Source organism: Gracilinanus agilis, chromosome 4 (genome assembly GCF_016433145.1).
Source record: "Gracilinanus agilis isolate LMUSP501 chromosome 4, AgileGrace, whole genome shotgun sequence".
Taxonomy (NCBI): Eukaryota; Metazoa; Chordata; class Mammalia; order Didelphimorphia; family Didelphidae; genus Gracilinanus; species Gracilinanus agilis.
The window spans coordinates 174,844,697-174,861,001 of record NC_058133.1 but is presented as its reverse complement, the minus strand read 5'-3'; the positions used below and the strand labels follow the sequence as shown (position 1 = coordinate 174,861,001).

The window sequence follows — 16,305 nt, the reverse complement described above, 5'->3', positions numbered from 1 at the left end:
ACCAATAGGCTGTTAATTTGTCTTAATTTCTTTCTAAACATCTAAGGAACTTCTCTCCAGATAATTTTTGAAAGAAAGGTTTCACACTCACGCACACACACACACAGAGTATTAAAAATGACTAGAAACAGGACTCATCTATTCATTCATATCCAGAAATTCTATTTAAATATGCTTCTTACAATTTTGGAGGTATAGTTGATCTTCTAACTTCCTTAAACATTTAAAATTTTTAGTATGAAAACTATATAATAGCAACATGTTATTGATAGTGCTTTGCCTTAACTTATAGAAATGTATCTTGTAACTGACTTTGCCTTAGATATTGTGCCATCTGTTAAATAAAATTAAAATATTTGGGAATATATGACATTATTTAAAGCTTTAATCACCTTTCCCTCAAAATTTAGAATTTAGACTTAGTTGTGGATTTGTGGTGAATATTCATCAATTGGTAATAAATAATAGAAATCACTTGTAAAAATAAGTAATTAAAGGACATATTCAGAATTTTGCTGATATTCACAGTTTATATTTTGAACTGGTGATATTTGATCCTAAATGATAAAAATAAAGTAGTTGGAAACATTTTGTCACTATTATGGACATTGGTAAATATATCAACATTATTTTGTTAGGTATTAACATATAATTTAAATTAATTTTAAGCATTTACCAATTTCCAAGTTATTTTTGTCTAGTAGTTATTATTGACTCTCAGAATGCCTGCCTACCTAACCTAGTGGGTGTGAACACAGTGAACATTTGCTCTTCTTGCTCCTGGGCTTTCACAGTAATTTGGTATTGTAATGAGGGCCAATTACACTGTCACCATAGGTGTCTGTGTTTACTGAGCTTGTTTCACCAAAGTGGGAAGATAAATAGATATCTGACAGTTTGAGTAAAAAGAGCTGAAAGTGTGATAACACTTAGCAACTGCCTTTCCTTAGGGTTGTGTTACACTTAAAATGGATGGGCTTTTCTGCTTTTGCTATCAGTCGTCACTGGTTGTTGGTCTAAATGCCCTTAAAGTGTAAACTTTCTGATTTTTGGCTTGATCAGAGGACATGTGTTTTTGTTCACTGTTTCCTTTGCTAAAGTGCTCTTAAGAAAAAGAAGTCAATTGACTATATGAAATTAGTCTTTGTTTAGTTTAAAAAAACAAATTTAATTAGATCCAGATATATAAACACCAAAAAAATTAGATATGTAGGAGTGGCTACCCTTAGTCAAGATGAGATTTCCCATGGTGCTTCATTGAGGTGCATTGAAGGCATAGAATATTAGAGTTAGAAGGCACATTAGAATCTAACATATATTAGATGTCTGCTTGGCATGTGGAACTTCCCAGGCACACCTCTAGTCCATGGATTAGTTTTCAAGACCAGTGGAGAAGAGGCTAAGAAGATGGTTAAAATTGGATAGTAAATTTCTCATCTCACTTTTTTTTTTTTTTTTTAAATCACACTACAACCATATAGAATGTCAGTGCTCAGAAGGGACTTTAGAGATCTTCCAGTACAATCTCCTTATTTTACAGTGAGAAATAGACCTAGAGAAGGGAAATAACTTGCTCAAAGTCACCCAGCTATAAAGTGGCAGAACTAGTACTGGACCACAGGTATCCAAAGTCCCAGTTAAATGGTCACTTCATTTATTTATTTATTTATATTGATGCTAAGTATCAGTTCCAAGGCAGAAAAACAGCAATAGCTAGGCAATTGAAGTTAAGTAACTCACACATTTAGGAAATATCTGAGGTCAAATTTGAACACAGGTCTTCCCAACTCCATATCTTGCTTTCTATCTACTGAACCACCTAGCTGCTCCTTAAATGAATTTAATTTAAGAGCTAGGTAGTACAATGTTTTACAGCATTGGGTCTGGAGTCAGTAAAACCCGAAATAGAATCTGTCCTGAGATATTTAGTAGCTCTGTGACCCTGAGCAAGTCAGTAAACCTCTTTTTGCCTCAAGTGAGATATTTGTAAAGTGTTGAGCACAGTGCCAACATATTAGGCTTATTTTCCTCCTTCTTTCCTTAATATTACAACAAAGAGTAGATTCCTACTCTTTAGGTGTTTTATCAGGCCTGTGATTATTTTTTGCCATCTTTTTATATATGTAGAGGGAAGCAAAAGTTCCGATTTGCCGCTGCCATTGTAGGAAGTAATGTAACCATTACTTCCTGCACAGAAAGGAGATGGTAAATAGGATAGTAGAAAAGGAGAATTAAAAACAAAGAATGCATTTTAATAGGAGAAGCCGGCAGAGTAGAGAAAAAAAAAAAGAACCAGAGCATAGAGAAATGAACATTTTGTAGAAAATGCATCAAAGAAAGAGGACTGTATTTCCTTGCATTCTGACATTTTTCTGGAATGAGGATTGAACAGGTAGCTTCCCAATCAATGTAACTTTGGATGAATTATTGGTCTTTTTTTTTTTTTTTTTTTTTTGCCAGATGCTTCTGTACTCTGGTTGTAAATAATCTGACATCATGATAATAATAGGTAAATTGCTTATGTCCTTTCTAGAAAATATTTCACCCCATTTTTCATGTTTTTCTATTGTAGTTCAAGGCACTAATAGCAACTAACTGCAGTAACTCTTTCTGATGTGAACAATGGTAATGATACTAGTAACAAAATTTATATAGCACCTACTAGGTACTTCATAAAGATTATCTCATGATCCTTACAACAACTTTGGGAGGTAGGTGTTATTTAATCCCCATTTTTTTTCAGTTGAGGAAACTGAGGCAAATAAAGGTTAAATGACTTTCCCAGAATGATATAGCTAGGAAGTATCTGAGGCTTAATTTGAATTCTGATCTTCCCTACTCTAGGCCATGTATTCTACCCTCTATATCACCTAGCTACCTCAATGATGTTGGTAAAGTGAGTCCATGAATTCATACTGATGAATCTATAATCATATCAATATAGATACTCTTTATAATGGTGTCTCTTTCATTCTTTGATTTTTTTCATATTATATTCAACTAATAAGCATTTATTTTTCTTTTTCTTTACCCCCTTCTCCCAGGAAAAGAAAAATAAAAACAAAACAAAATCCTAGTCACAAATCTGTATGCTTTTTGCATGTCTTCTCATTTAAAAAATCTTTAGTTGTGTTTTTCTGCAAATATATTACCTGGGACCCACCAAAAGTGTTGGGGGCTTTCTTTTATATCTCTTGAAGTGGGCACATGACCCATTTGTCCTTTATCTCTCCACCTTGCTATAGGATTGGTCCATCCCTTTTTTTATCTTACATTTCTCTGATAACATCTTTTATTTCATGTCTCCTGTACAATTCTTTGTGTTATGGCAGTTTATTTATATGTTCCTATATATTCCCCTTTTCATCAGGAATATCCATGATATGTTAGCTTTATTTTCATCACACCCACTCCATTCATCCACATTACACTTTTGCTCTACTTCTTCCCATCTGTAATAACTCCCTTTTTATTATGGGACCTCCAGAATTCATGCTTCTGTCTCTGGAAGAAGTTATTGCACTTAATTTTGGAGCTAATTGTTTTGATTACAGATGTAATGAGTGTAAATTTACTTAGTTCTTTCTATCTAGCTAGCCCTTTGACCATGCTTTGCTTCAGATGACATGGACACATTGCATATATCCTTGACCTTTTGCTGTAGGACACAGTAACCAACTAAGTAGCACCTTTGCTTCTGGAAAGGGCAAGGCATGTCATTTAATTGACTGCCTTGGGGTTCTTCTAATCATCTCTCTTGTGCCCCCTGACCATCACTTTGTTATGTTTGTTGTCTCCTTTTAAATATAAGTTCCTCAAGGACAAATGCTTTCCAATTTTTTTATTTGTGTTCCCAGTATTTAGCAGGTTGTACATTGTTAGCTCTTGTTATTTTCAAATACTGAGAAATGTTGGTCTCACCTTGATTGACAAGGGGAGACAGTTGGAGACATGTTCCCCGGATGCTATGAGCCAGGGGCAGAAGTCGGTTGGCCTGAGGATATAAATACCCCTAACAGCCATCTGGGAGGGGTCTTTGACCATTGATCTTTGGGTCTTTGACCATTGGTCATTGGTTCTCTTTCTGAATCTCCCTAGATCGTTAGGTCTGACTCATCAGAGCTCTTTAGGTCTCTGGGTCCCTAGGTGGTGAAAGGGAGGAAGGGAGGTCTGAGAAAACGAGGGTGGTTAAGATTTGAATACTTCCTGAAGGCTGTGAAGGCAAATACATCACCAAATTGATAATAAGAAAGCTGAGAGGAAATCATCACAGCTTCAGCAAGAGCAGACTACTCTCTCTAGTTTGGCAGTGGCCAAGCTGAACCAGAGGGGTTGCGAAGAACAGTAGCTCTAACTTTACTGAATCAATAGCCTCCAGTCCTGAGTGATAATAGATTATAGATATTAGATTGAAAGGGTCTCCAATCCCCAATCTGTATCCTGATTATCCTTTCCCTAATTAAGATCATGGATAAAGTATTTAATAAGTACCTCCCTGAGTGGTCATTATATCACGATCCTTGGGGAGGGAGCAAATGCAGTCAGATGAACAATGTGATCCAAGGCTAATCAGAGCCCAATATTAATAATTGATCCAACCCCAGGTAGGACCTGAAAGGGTTACCCATCTTCCTGACCATTCGGGGTCCTTCCTGGGCACTGTTATTTAGAAGGGGAAATTATAACATCTGTAAGGGTGATTGGGGTTGGTGTTCCCCCGTCACCAGCACCTAGGGAGAATACAAAGTCCATCCTCACCTATATCCATATATTCCCCTAGTAGGCACCCATTCTTTATTACACTCTTAATATATGCTCTTCTGGTCATTCATAAAGATTTTGTAGAAACAGAAAGTAGGCTTATGGATTGGTAGTTATTGCTGTTTTCTTGCTTCCTTTTTTCTGCTTTTTAAAAATGTAGTATTAATATCTGTATTTTTTAAGGACGTCCCAAATACTCTCAAATTGTATTGTCTTCACCATGGACCTCTTTAGTATATATCTGGTTTCCTCAAAATGTTTTTCCCATCTTTGTTTTTTTAGTGCCCTTTCTATTTCTAAATGTGGTGGTTCCACTGCCATTGACAGTAAATGTTTGTTATAACAAAGTTGAAAAATCTTTTCCATTTTTCATTAATATTCTTGTCTTCTAATTTTGTCCTTTCATTGTCTCAGTGTGACCTGGCTCAATATGATCTTACCACATGCTTTCTGGGAACTTACTTCTTCTTCTACTTCTTGTTCTCTTATATTCCTCATAATCTTCCACCTTTTCTTCTATAATATTTTACAAACAAGTTTATGTTCTAAACTATTGTTGCTTGTGGTTGCTATATCTCTGCTTGGCAAGATGATCAAGTACCTAAAGTGCTTTCGAAGCTCTTTTAGTCTCTCTTTTGGGGTAATTGATTTGTATCAGCTAAATTTCCTTAATAAATAGCGATAACATTTTTGTTCTTTTATTAGTTTCTCATTTTTCAGTTCAGGTAGAAGTTGTTTTAATTGCACACTGTATCTTCTCATTTGTATTTTAATTTGCTATTTATTTTGATAGTTTTGATTGTACCCAGAGAGCTGATTCGTAATGGGCTCATTTTTTTGGAACCAGTTGTTTCCTATGTGTTAAGATGCAGCCATTTTCATTTTTAGTAACATTTTGTTTATTTCTTTTTTATGAAGAAAGTTCACAATATATAAGCATGCCATCTGTGTAGATGGCAAATTCTTTTTTTAAAATTCTTTTTTGAACCATATACTGAACCTCTTCTTCCATTGTTGTGTTCAAGTATATGTTGACCTAATTTGGAGGCTCTTATTGAGCTCTTAGAATTAATTTCTTCATCCTCTACAACAGATGTTGGTTTGTAAGTAGCAGTTATGTTTGTGATGGTCATTTTCTGAATGCTCCTCATGAGCTTGTCAATACAAGATGAATAAGTGTTCTATACAATAATGTTTCTTATTTCATATGCATGCACAATAAATCCAATTCCAGAAATTCTCTTGTTTTCCAAGGAGAATGTATGAGCCATCTTTTCCTTTAGCTACAACTTCCTTTTATTTTCTGTATTCATTTCTAGTAAGAACACCATAATGATTTAATAGATAAAGTTCTCATATTTAGAGTACCCAGAGTTGCTAGTGTTTATGGATAGTATAACAACTGTTTTTATCATCCTCTTTCTCACTATTTTGGCCCTGCTAGCACAAAACAGACCATAAAGAAGTGAGGGACAATTTGTGTTTTTCTTTGTCTCATAGGTTGCCATGGTTAGAGTCTCTGACATAATGTCCAATTTAATGGTAATGAAACTCTTTATACTTAGTCTGTTTCTGGTCCTATATTTGAATCCTTTCTAACCAGATAAAATCTGGCAGAGCTCATGCTCTGCTGACATATTTTTTAAGGACCCAGGGCCACTTCTATACCCCAGTGAGGCATTAGACTGCAATACATATTAGGTGCCATTGGGTGAGTAGGAAAGAACCGAGAAGGTATGATCTTATCTTGAGTGGGTCATGGAGAATATACATAAAGACAAATTTGGCTGGTTTTGACCAATCATTATTATTATAAGAAGCATGTGGGAAAAGGGCAACATGTCTTGGTAGATAGAAGACAGTCCTTGGAGTCAGGAAAGTTGGGTTCAGGTCTTGCCTCTGACACAAATTAGCTTTATTACTGTGCAGTTTCATTGTCTTAATATCACAGTACTCTAGGCAACTCTTTCAGATGTGAGTTGTGGATAAGCTTTTGATGAATTGGAGAGAGACTTTTTTTTACATTAGGATTTCCCCACACCGATGGTCTGGGGAAAATGTGTTTTAATTATGGATTCATAGGTGTTAGATCTCAACTAATTTGAGAGACCAAAAATGAATCACTGTTAAAAATTGTTAGTTCTAATTTAATGTTATAACTTCATTGTGACACTTTTGCTTTGTGGCCATTTGCTAATATAACTCCTAAAGTCAGAGAGGAAAAATAGTTTTGTTTTGTTTTTTTTAATTGTTACTACAACATTGGCTAACTCTTCAATGATATGTATTTACTTTCAGGGTAAATCCTGTTATTTCAACCATGGTGTCCATAAAATTAGTGAGCAGCAAACTCTACAGACTTTCCCAGGGATGTGCAGGGCCTGGGATATAGAAGATCTTGTGAGCCTGGGGAAGAAGCTAAAGGCTTGTCCATATTATGCAGCTCGAGAACTAATGCTAGATGCTGACATTGTGTTCTGTCCCTATAACTATCTCTTAGACTCACAAATCAGAGAAAGTGTGAGTATAAATGTAATGATTATAAAGACCATTTCTTTATTAATTAGTATTTAAGGATCAGCTAAAGAAATATTTTCAGTGTTTTCATTTTGATTTCACCTTTTACGTCCATTGTTCTGTTTGATGTTTAATTTAGGCAAGCATGTGAGCACATTAGGGTGCCAGTAGTTATGAATTAGTACTAACTAATTCCTAAAATTAGATAAAAACTAGTTTTTTAAAATATAAAGGTGGCATTTGAAAATAAAGTGACAAGAAATTTTATGAATTTAGTGTCTGCAGTGAGAATATAACTAGAGTACAATAGGAATAAAATGAAGCATTTATAAAGCCAATGAATGTGCTGTTTTGCTAAATTCACTTTGCTTAATACACTTTGTGAGCTTTTGAAAAATGATATTTTTATGCAGCATATGTGTTTATGCCAGCATGATGGAGCATGAGAAGTTTGTTATTTTTGTTGCTGCTACTGACTTCATGTGTACAAATACTTTTTGTTCTGTTTTGCTGTTCTTTCAAGTTTCAAATGAAGATTATATATATTTATCATTTACATTACCTAATTTTCAGCCCTTTTTAATTTTCCTATCTCAAAAACCTTTATTGTTTCCCTACTATGTATAGAATAGAGTCTTCCTTAGCTTGGCATTTTAGGGAGATTGTCTTTAACTTACCTTTCTAACCTTATCTCCCACCTACAGCCTCTACTTTAATAATTTGGTCTATTCACGGTCCTCTGATCATGCCTTATTCTTTCTTTTCACTGTGACTTGCTCAAGACATTTCCTACCCTTGTGTTCTCTTCTCTCCTCATCCTCCCTGCTTCTTTTTTTGAGAGTGAATTCTAGTGGCTCTCCTAGAAGCTTTTCCAACCTCCTGTGACCACAGGGCTCTTTTCTTCCTCTGAACCTAGTATTTATTGTCTCTGCCCGTCATTTCTCAGCTAATCATGTATTGCCTTGTGATTGATGTCCATCAGTTTTTTCTTATTTAGCTAATTACGTCTCACGTATTTATTTCAATTTTATTCTATTTCTGCTCTGTTTGTGCCCCAATATAAAGTAAGCTTCTTGAAAGAAATAAGAGGCCCTGTCCTCAAAGAGCTTAGAGTACTTTGTATTCCCCTCAGCTTCTAATATGGTACTGTCTGTACCAGGAGTTCTAATTAAATAATTGTCAGTTTCATATATTTGCAAGATATTTGGAGACCTCCAGATGACAATCTATTGTGCTGATATTAAATATTGTGATGATATGCATAGAGAATTCAATAAGGAAAAGTTGATTGGTTTCAATAACGCAGAAATTACATAAACTCCAGAAAAATCAATTTTTATACAGTTGTGCTTGCTTCTGTTGGCTAAAACTGGGTAAAGTAAAAACGGAGTCTTCTGACTGCTGATTAAATTAGAGAGTCAATTTCATAATGTTTTACAGGAAAATTGTTTTCTGTTATAGATGGATATCAATCTAAAAGAGCAGATCATCATTTTAGATGAAGCCCATAATATTGAGGACTGTGCACGTGAGTCAGCCAGTTACAGTGTTACAGAAATTCAACTAAGGTTTGCTCGAGATGAACTAGATAGCATGGTCAGCAACAATATAAGGAAGAAAGACCATGAACCCCTGCGAGCTGTGTGCTATAGCCTCCTAAAGTAAGAAAATTGTTTTTACCAGTATGAGTTGATATTTTCTTTTTAAAAAATTTATGTATTTTCCTTGTGATGCATTTTAATTTTTCAAATACACTTATTGAAATCTTTTTTATGTCAGTAGAGCAGTTGGCAGTGGTAGATGTCTGCAGGGTACAGAGGCAGGGGAAATGGTTAACACCTGGAGGACCTTAGAAGGTAATCACATGACATATAGTAGTGAATGGGCTTCCTCCATCACACTGGAAGGCACAGAATTGGTGACTTCCATCTCACCCACACTCTGCAAGTAATGAAGCATCTCTGAAGGATTCTGGGTCATCCTGGCTTTGAGGGGCAGAAGGGTATGGACAGAGATTACCCTCAGTGTTGGTAGGTAGAACTTCTTCACTTCAGTTACCTGAGTGAATTATGTAGGGGGTACCTGGCGATACCAGAGAGAATGAGAGTGGAAGGAAGAGGGAAAAGAATGTGAGGGGGAAGTAATGTGGAGTGAGGCTAGAAAAATAGGTTGGGAGCTGAGTTTAAAGGGCTTTCAATACTAAATTTATATTTGATCCTAGAGGCAATAGGGAGCTGCTTTTTTTTCAAAGTGGAATATATATATATATATATATATATATATATATTTTTTTTTTTAAAGAAAGCTTCTAATTAATAGAGGATTATAGTTTATTCGATTTTCGTTTAACAGATCGAAATACTAGAGCAAGTGCAATTCAACTAGATTCAACAAATATTAAATGCCTGTTGTGTAACAGTGTGCTCAATGTTAGTTGACTTACGGGAGTTTCCTGGGTTCAAATCTGGCTTTGGACACTTCCAAGCTGTGTGACCCTGGGCAAGTCACTTACCTCCCATTGCACTCTTCTTCCTTAGAACCAATACATAGTATTGATTCTAAGATGAAAGATAAGGGTTTAAAAAACAACAAAAAAGAGGCAACCTTATGGGGTATAGTGTGATAAAATTTTCGGCCACTGAATAGTACTGGTATTCACAGAATACTATTTGCCAATTGAAGACAATGGTCAAGTGCAGCCTGGGTCAGTCTTAGAAATTAATGGAGCTGAAATTATTGAGGTACAGGTGAAACACTTATAGGAAGAAATCACTGGATATATCTAAAAGGCTTAGGCAGTGATGGGCAAACTATTCCCCTCTGGCCAGATCTAGGCCTTAGTTTGCCCATCACTGCCTTAAGCAATTCCCTAATCACTACATCTGGATGTGGAGGCACAGTGATTAGGGAATTGCTTAAGGCAGTGATGGGCAAACTAGGGCAGGCTGGAGGGAAATAGTTTGCCCATCACTGGCTTGGGGTTTTCAAAAATAAAGTTGTGAATTAGCTTTGGTTTTCATTTGTTACTCTAAAGCAGTTATTCCCAAAGTGGGCGCTACTGCTCCCTGGTGGGTGCTGCAGCGATCCAGGGGTGAGGTGATGACCACACTTTTTTTGTATTACATTCTATTCTGAGTTCAATAAATAGTTTCATAATTTCCAGGGTGCGCTAAGTAGTATTGTTTCTGGAAAGGGGGCGGTAGGCCAAAAAAGTTTGGGAACCACTGCTCTAAAGTCTGTCTAACAATTTGTAAAAAAAAATATTCTACATATTTGACAAAAGGATTTCTCTTTTCAGTGTGACTCTTTTGCTCTTGCTGTGGTTAAAAACTTGTGTTCTACTTTTGCAATATGTTTCCTGTATTCTCAGTTACCCTAGTTGTAGTTACAATTGTAAGCTTCTCCAGAGTTATAAATTATCTTAGCATAGGTCAACTGCCTAGACATTACTGAGTTCAAAGAACCTCCCCTACCCTCATAAAGGTCTTAATTATTCATGTTATTGAAAGGCCTCAATATGATACTATCTACTTAGTTGGCATTGGACAAATTTAGCCCAAACAAATTCTTATACAAATTGAAAGCTATTGAGTTGGTTTCTAACATTTATCTCAAGATAGATACACACATGCACGGCTATGTAGTAATTTAATTTTACAAACAAATCATTCTTCTGTAATTTGTCTCCTTGGACAATAAACTTTTTAAAAAAAATTCTTACCCTTCCATCTAATAATCAATACTGTGTATTGTATATGTAATCAAGGCAGAAGGTAAGGGCTAGCCAAGGAGAATTATGTGACTTGCCCAGAATGAGGGCAGATTTGAACTCAGAATCTCCCATATCTAGATCTGACTCTCAATCTACTGAGCCAACCAGCTGTCCCCAATAAACATTTTCAAAAAGATTTTCCTCAAGGAAGTTTTGCTTTGTGGAAGCATTTTCTTCCACATATTTCTTTCTAATATGTGGAAAATTTTATTTTGGCTTTTGATATCAAATAAAATATTTTGATTTTATGTAACACTATAACTAATGCTTGAAATGATAATAAAGACCATATGTATTTTCATTTCAAAAGGTCACTTTTGGAATTCTACTATATGTTCCATGATGCTTGAAAAATTATTAGGAAAATTTAACATTAGTTATTCCTGGATGGTTTTGCTTATATAGTTGTTGTTTTTTTTTTTGCTCTAAGGAGTTGGTAAGAAAAATGAAAATTCATCATTCATTTAGAATTATTAAATAAAGCCATTATTTGTTTAGCAAACTTCTTAATTATGGTTCCTGACCATTAAAATGTCCCAGCAGCAGGAACTGTGGCACCCAAAACATCCCACATACATCAGAACTATTTTTAGTTTAAACTATTAAAGTGTAGTCTGATTTCTGTAGCTTAAGATTTTCAGTTAGAAGTCTCTAATAGGAAGAGGAAAAAGGACACATAGGATCTCTAGGAAGTTACTTTTTGTTCTAAAAGATAGCATTTCAGGTTGCTTTGCAGTGCTACCTTGTGATTTGTATTTGGTATAAATTCCAAACCCTTATTCTTTGGACAGTGTTCTTCTCTTCTCCTTCTATACTACTTCCCTGGGTGATTTCATTAGCTCCCATGGATTTAATTACCATCTCTAGGCAAATGATTCTCAAATCCTCCTATTCTGTCCCCAACCTCTTTGCTGACCTCCAATTTGCATCTCCTACTGCCTTCAGACATCTCAAACTGGATGTCTAGTAGACATCTTAAACTCAATATATTCAAAACAAAAATCATTAATTCTTCCCTCAAGCCCTCTCTGACTCTTACCTTCCTCATTACTATGGAGGGAAACACCATCTTGCTAGTTCCCTCAAGTTTGCACCTATAAATCATCTCTTCATTGTGTAATTTCACCTTTTGCACATCTCTTCTCTTCTCTGACTCTGTCACTACTCTAGTGAAGGTCCTTATCTCCACCCCTGGAGATAGCCTGCCTGAGGGTATGCCTACCTCAAGTCTCTCTCCACTCCAATCCATCCTCCATTCAGCTACTGAATGATTTTCCTAAAGTATAGATTCCATCATTTCTTTCCTCTTCTCAGAAGACCCTGGGGTTTCTAATTGCCTCCTAGATCAAATATAAGATGCCCTGCTTGGCATTCAAAGCCCTTCATAACCTTGCCCCTTCCTACCTTTCCAGTCTTATACCTTATTCCCCAACATGCACTTTTCAATCCAGTGATACTGGGCTTCCTGGCAATTCCATGAACAAGACACTCCATCACTTGGGCATTTTCTCTGGCTGTCCCCTATGCCTGAAATGTTCTCCCACCTTTGCTCCAACTGCTGACCTTCCTGACTTCCTTTAAGTCCCAACTAAAATTCCACCTTCTAAGGAAATCTTCCCCTTTTTAATTCTAGAACCTTTCTCCTGTTAATTACTTCATATTTGTCCTGTATATAGTTCTTTCTGTCTATATATTTGTTTACATGTCGTTTTCCCCATTGTATTGTAAGCTCCTTGAGGCAAGGACTATCTTTGGCCTCTTTTTTGTATTTTTTTATTCCCAGTGCTTTTCTGGCACATCTTAAGTGCTTAATAAGTGTTTATTTATTGATTGATTATTTACTGGAAGCAATAGCAGATGATCCATCTGCTCAACTTATTCCCCCCTGTTAAGGAATCAAAAAAGAAAAATCAACATTTGTGTGAATTTTTTTCCTTAGAAGGAAAAACATTGTAGTATGGTATCAGTTTTGACTTGAAGCTGTATGAATGGTTTGAAAACAAGTAGAATCACATGTAAAATTCTTTTTTTTTTTTAAACTTTCTGTATAAAGAATGAAATAATCCCTACTCATAAATACCTTACACTCTAAATCTTCACTACCTTATCATTCATTGTCCCCTTCTATAGGAGGTAAGACTTGGCCCCAAAGATGAGATCCTTGTTTCTCTGATTCCCAGTATAGTGTACTTTTTCTTTTTTTTTAAACTCTTACCTTCCATTTTAGAATCAATACTGTGTATTGGTTCCAAGGCAGAAGAGTAGTAAGGGCTAGGCAAGGGGGATTAAGTGACTTGTCAGCTAGGAAGTGTCTGAGGCTAGATATAATTCTTTTTTTTAAAATAAAATTATGATATCAGTGTGTTTGTTTTTCATTGCGTGACCAATGCAACTAGCTAGGTATTGTAATTTCTGATTAAGCCATCATGACCAATTAGTAGGATCACCGAATGGTGTCTGATTGTGGTGAAAATCCATTTTCTTCTTAGCTTCTTGTCAAAGTAACATGTTAAGAGTTATTGTTTAGTTTACTTTGGTTTTTTCTTATTCTAGTTGGTTACAGGAAAACTCTGAACATCTTGAAGAAAGAGATTATGAATCGTCCTGTAAAGTGTGGAGTGGAAATGAAATGATCTCTCATTTGTACAAAATGGGCATAACTGCTGCTACCTTTCCCATATTAGAGGTAAGATATTTCCTGCTCTAGGGAAATTCATCTTGTGGATACAAAGTTATTGTTATTATGTTGTGGTTTGGTCAGGCAATGTATTCTGTGCATAGCATATGTCATTTATTTAATGCTGTATTTATGCATCACCCTTCAGAGTCAGTCTTCTCAGTGCTTAAGTGCTCCCTGGAAGTAGACGAGGCACTTTAACCCCTTCAGGCCGCTGGAGAACCGTTTACTACATATCTGCTTCAGTGCCCTACTGTGGGACTCTAAGTGATACTCAAACAGCCTGAAGAATTAATGAGCCTTCTGAAGGCCTAACTTACTCTTAGGGAGTGACTGAGTCCGGGGAGAGCTCGGCTCATTGTATGGAGCCAAAGTATGGTGCCATTGTTGGCACTTAGCCTAATCATTCAATAAACATTTCAAAATATTGTAGCCAGATAACCATTGCATGTTTTTATATGGAATGTGACTTTCTAAGAGATTGTTTATGTCATGTTTATCTGTTGTAGGGACATTTTACTGCTGTCCTTCAAAAAGAAGAAAAATTCATGCTACTTAATGGTAAAGAGCAGGTGAAGGAAATACCTATTGTTAGTCCCTCAACCCAGATTATGCTCAAAGGACTATTTATGGTACTGGACTATCTGTTTAGGCAGAATAGCAGGTCAGTACAGATAATTTATATTTTTCTCCTTAGAAACATTAGTATCTAATAAAGCCTTGGGTATGTCTCATAAATACTTTAAAAAGCATTTTTTCTTTTTTTGTTATTATGAACTTAATAAATATGTATAAATGTGAACATACAAGGAATAGAAAAAGAGGACTACATTTGAAACTGAATTTCTGTGTACAGCTGGTTTTTACTGTATGGTAGTTGCAACATTGTCCTGCTTGTTGTTGCTTCTTCTGAACATTCATCTACTTTATTCTTTGTGGGTTTTTTAAAAATGTTTCATTGACATCCTTCTTTCTTTTTTTTATTATAAATATCACTGCCTCCTGAACTCTCTCCCACTAAAAAAAATTCCATTTTTTCTTTTAACATATAGGTTTAGACATGAAGACATATGCACATTGTCTGTATCTATGATACAACAAACATTGATTAAACACCTATTATGTGCCTTGCACTGTGTTATGCTCTTCACAAATATTCTCTTATTTTATCCTCACAACAACCCTGGGAGGTATTTATCCTTATTTTCAGATGAGGAAACTGAAGCAGATAGACTTTCCCAGGATCACTCAGATAGTGTCTGAGGTCAAATTTGAACCCATATCTTCCTTACTCCAGGCCTGCCATTCTTTCTGTTGTGTCACCTAGCTGAAAGGGAGAAGGGATAATGCTGGTGATTACCTAGGGTAGGGGCATGATGAAGATAATGGCATAGTCTAAACCAGGCAAAGGAGCTGGTCACAAAAGAAGAGGTGACTGAGATGATTGAGCTCCCTATCAAGGAAGGTTATGGAATTTGGTTTTTTGCTTCCTCCAGCTTTCTAGTCAGAGGAACAGAAGCACCTGAGAGGTATATGAGTTGCAAAGCTGAAGCAGTCTCCATGATGATAATGTCTGAAAATGTGTGTTTTATTCCAAAATGTTTCATTTTCATGATTTCTATTGAGTTTTGATTGGTCATTACATTGATTAGGATTCTTAAGTCTTTCTCAGTTTCTTTTCCTTCTTGATGATGTATCATTGAATAAATTGTTTTCTTACTTTTACTTCACTCTTGTCAGTTAATAGAAATTCTCATAAGTTTCTTCAAACCAATTGCTTTCATTATTTCTTCTGTTTATTTATTTATTTCTTTTTTTTTTAAATTTTAAACCCTTAACTTCTGTGTATTGACTTATAGGTGGAAGATTGGTAAGGGTAGGCAATGGGGGTCAAGTGACTTGCCCAGGGTCACACAGCTGGGAAGTGTCTGAGGCCGGATTTGAACCATAGGACCTCCTGTCTCTAGGCCTGGCTCTCAATCCACTAAGCTACCCAGCTGCCCTTTTCATTATTTCTTCTGGATGAAAATATATTCTATTATATTCTTATACCATGATTTGTCCAGGTATTTTCCCCAGTTAATAGATACTTTATTTCTAGTTCTTCGCTATAACAAAATTCTGCTAGAAATATTTTGGTGCAAATAGGAATTGTTCCCTTTTTCTCTGAATTTCTTTGTGGTAAAAGCCTAGAGGTGTTTATTACTTGGTAAAAACACACATGCAGTTTGGTAACTTTTTGCTACTAAATTGCTGAATTTCGTCCTAAATTGCTTTCCAGAATGGTTAGACCATCTCACAACTTCATCAGTAGTACCTGTTGTGATGTACCTTTCCTTTTACAGCCCTTCATCAGTTGTCATTTTCCTTTTTTCTGTTATCTTAAGCCAGTCTGATGGCTGACAACATGAAAAAATGGAAGAAAGCACCAAACAGAATTATAGCATTCTTTGGGTTGAGATACTCAAGAAATAAACTCAGGAGAAGAGAATAACTCAACAAAAATATAAATAGAACCTCAGAGAAAAATATTGTGTGGCTCAAAGGCTAATAATGGAAGAAGTGAAGTAAGAGATAA

The 16,305-nt window shown here is 35.7% G+C and overlaps 1 protein-coding gene across 1 annotated transcript in view; it reads left to right on the top strand.

Moving 5' to 3' along the window:
• The window catches only part of BRIP1 (BRCA1 interacting helicase 1), a 223,362-nt gene that overhangs the window by 65,261 nt on the left and 141,796 nt on the right, over window positions 1–16,305 (top strand). Inside the window, exons 7-10 of the mRNA XM_044671629.1 lie at window positions 7,060–7,281; window positions 8,740–8,939; window positions 13,604–13,736; window positions 14,237–14,391. Of these exons, the coding sequence (XP_044527564.1) occupies window positions 7,060–7,281; window positions 8,740–8,939; window positions 13,604–13,736; window positions 14,237–14,391 (710 nt within the window). The remainder of the gene's footprint in view (window positions 1–7,059; window positions 7,282–8,739; window positions 8,940–13,603; window positions 13,737–14,236; window positions 14,392–16,305) is intronic.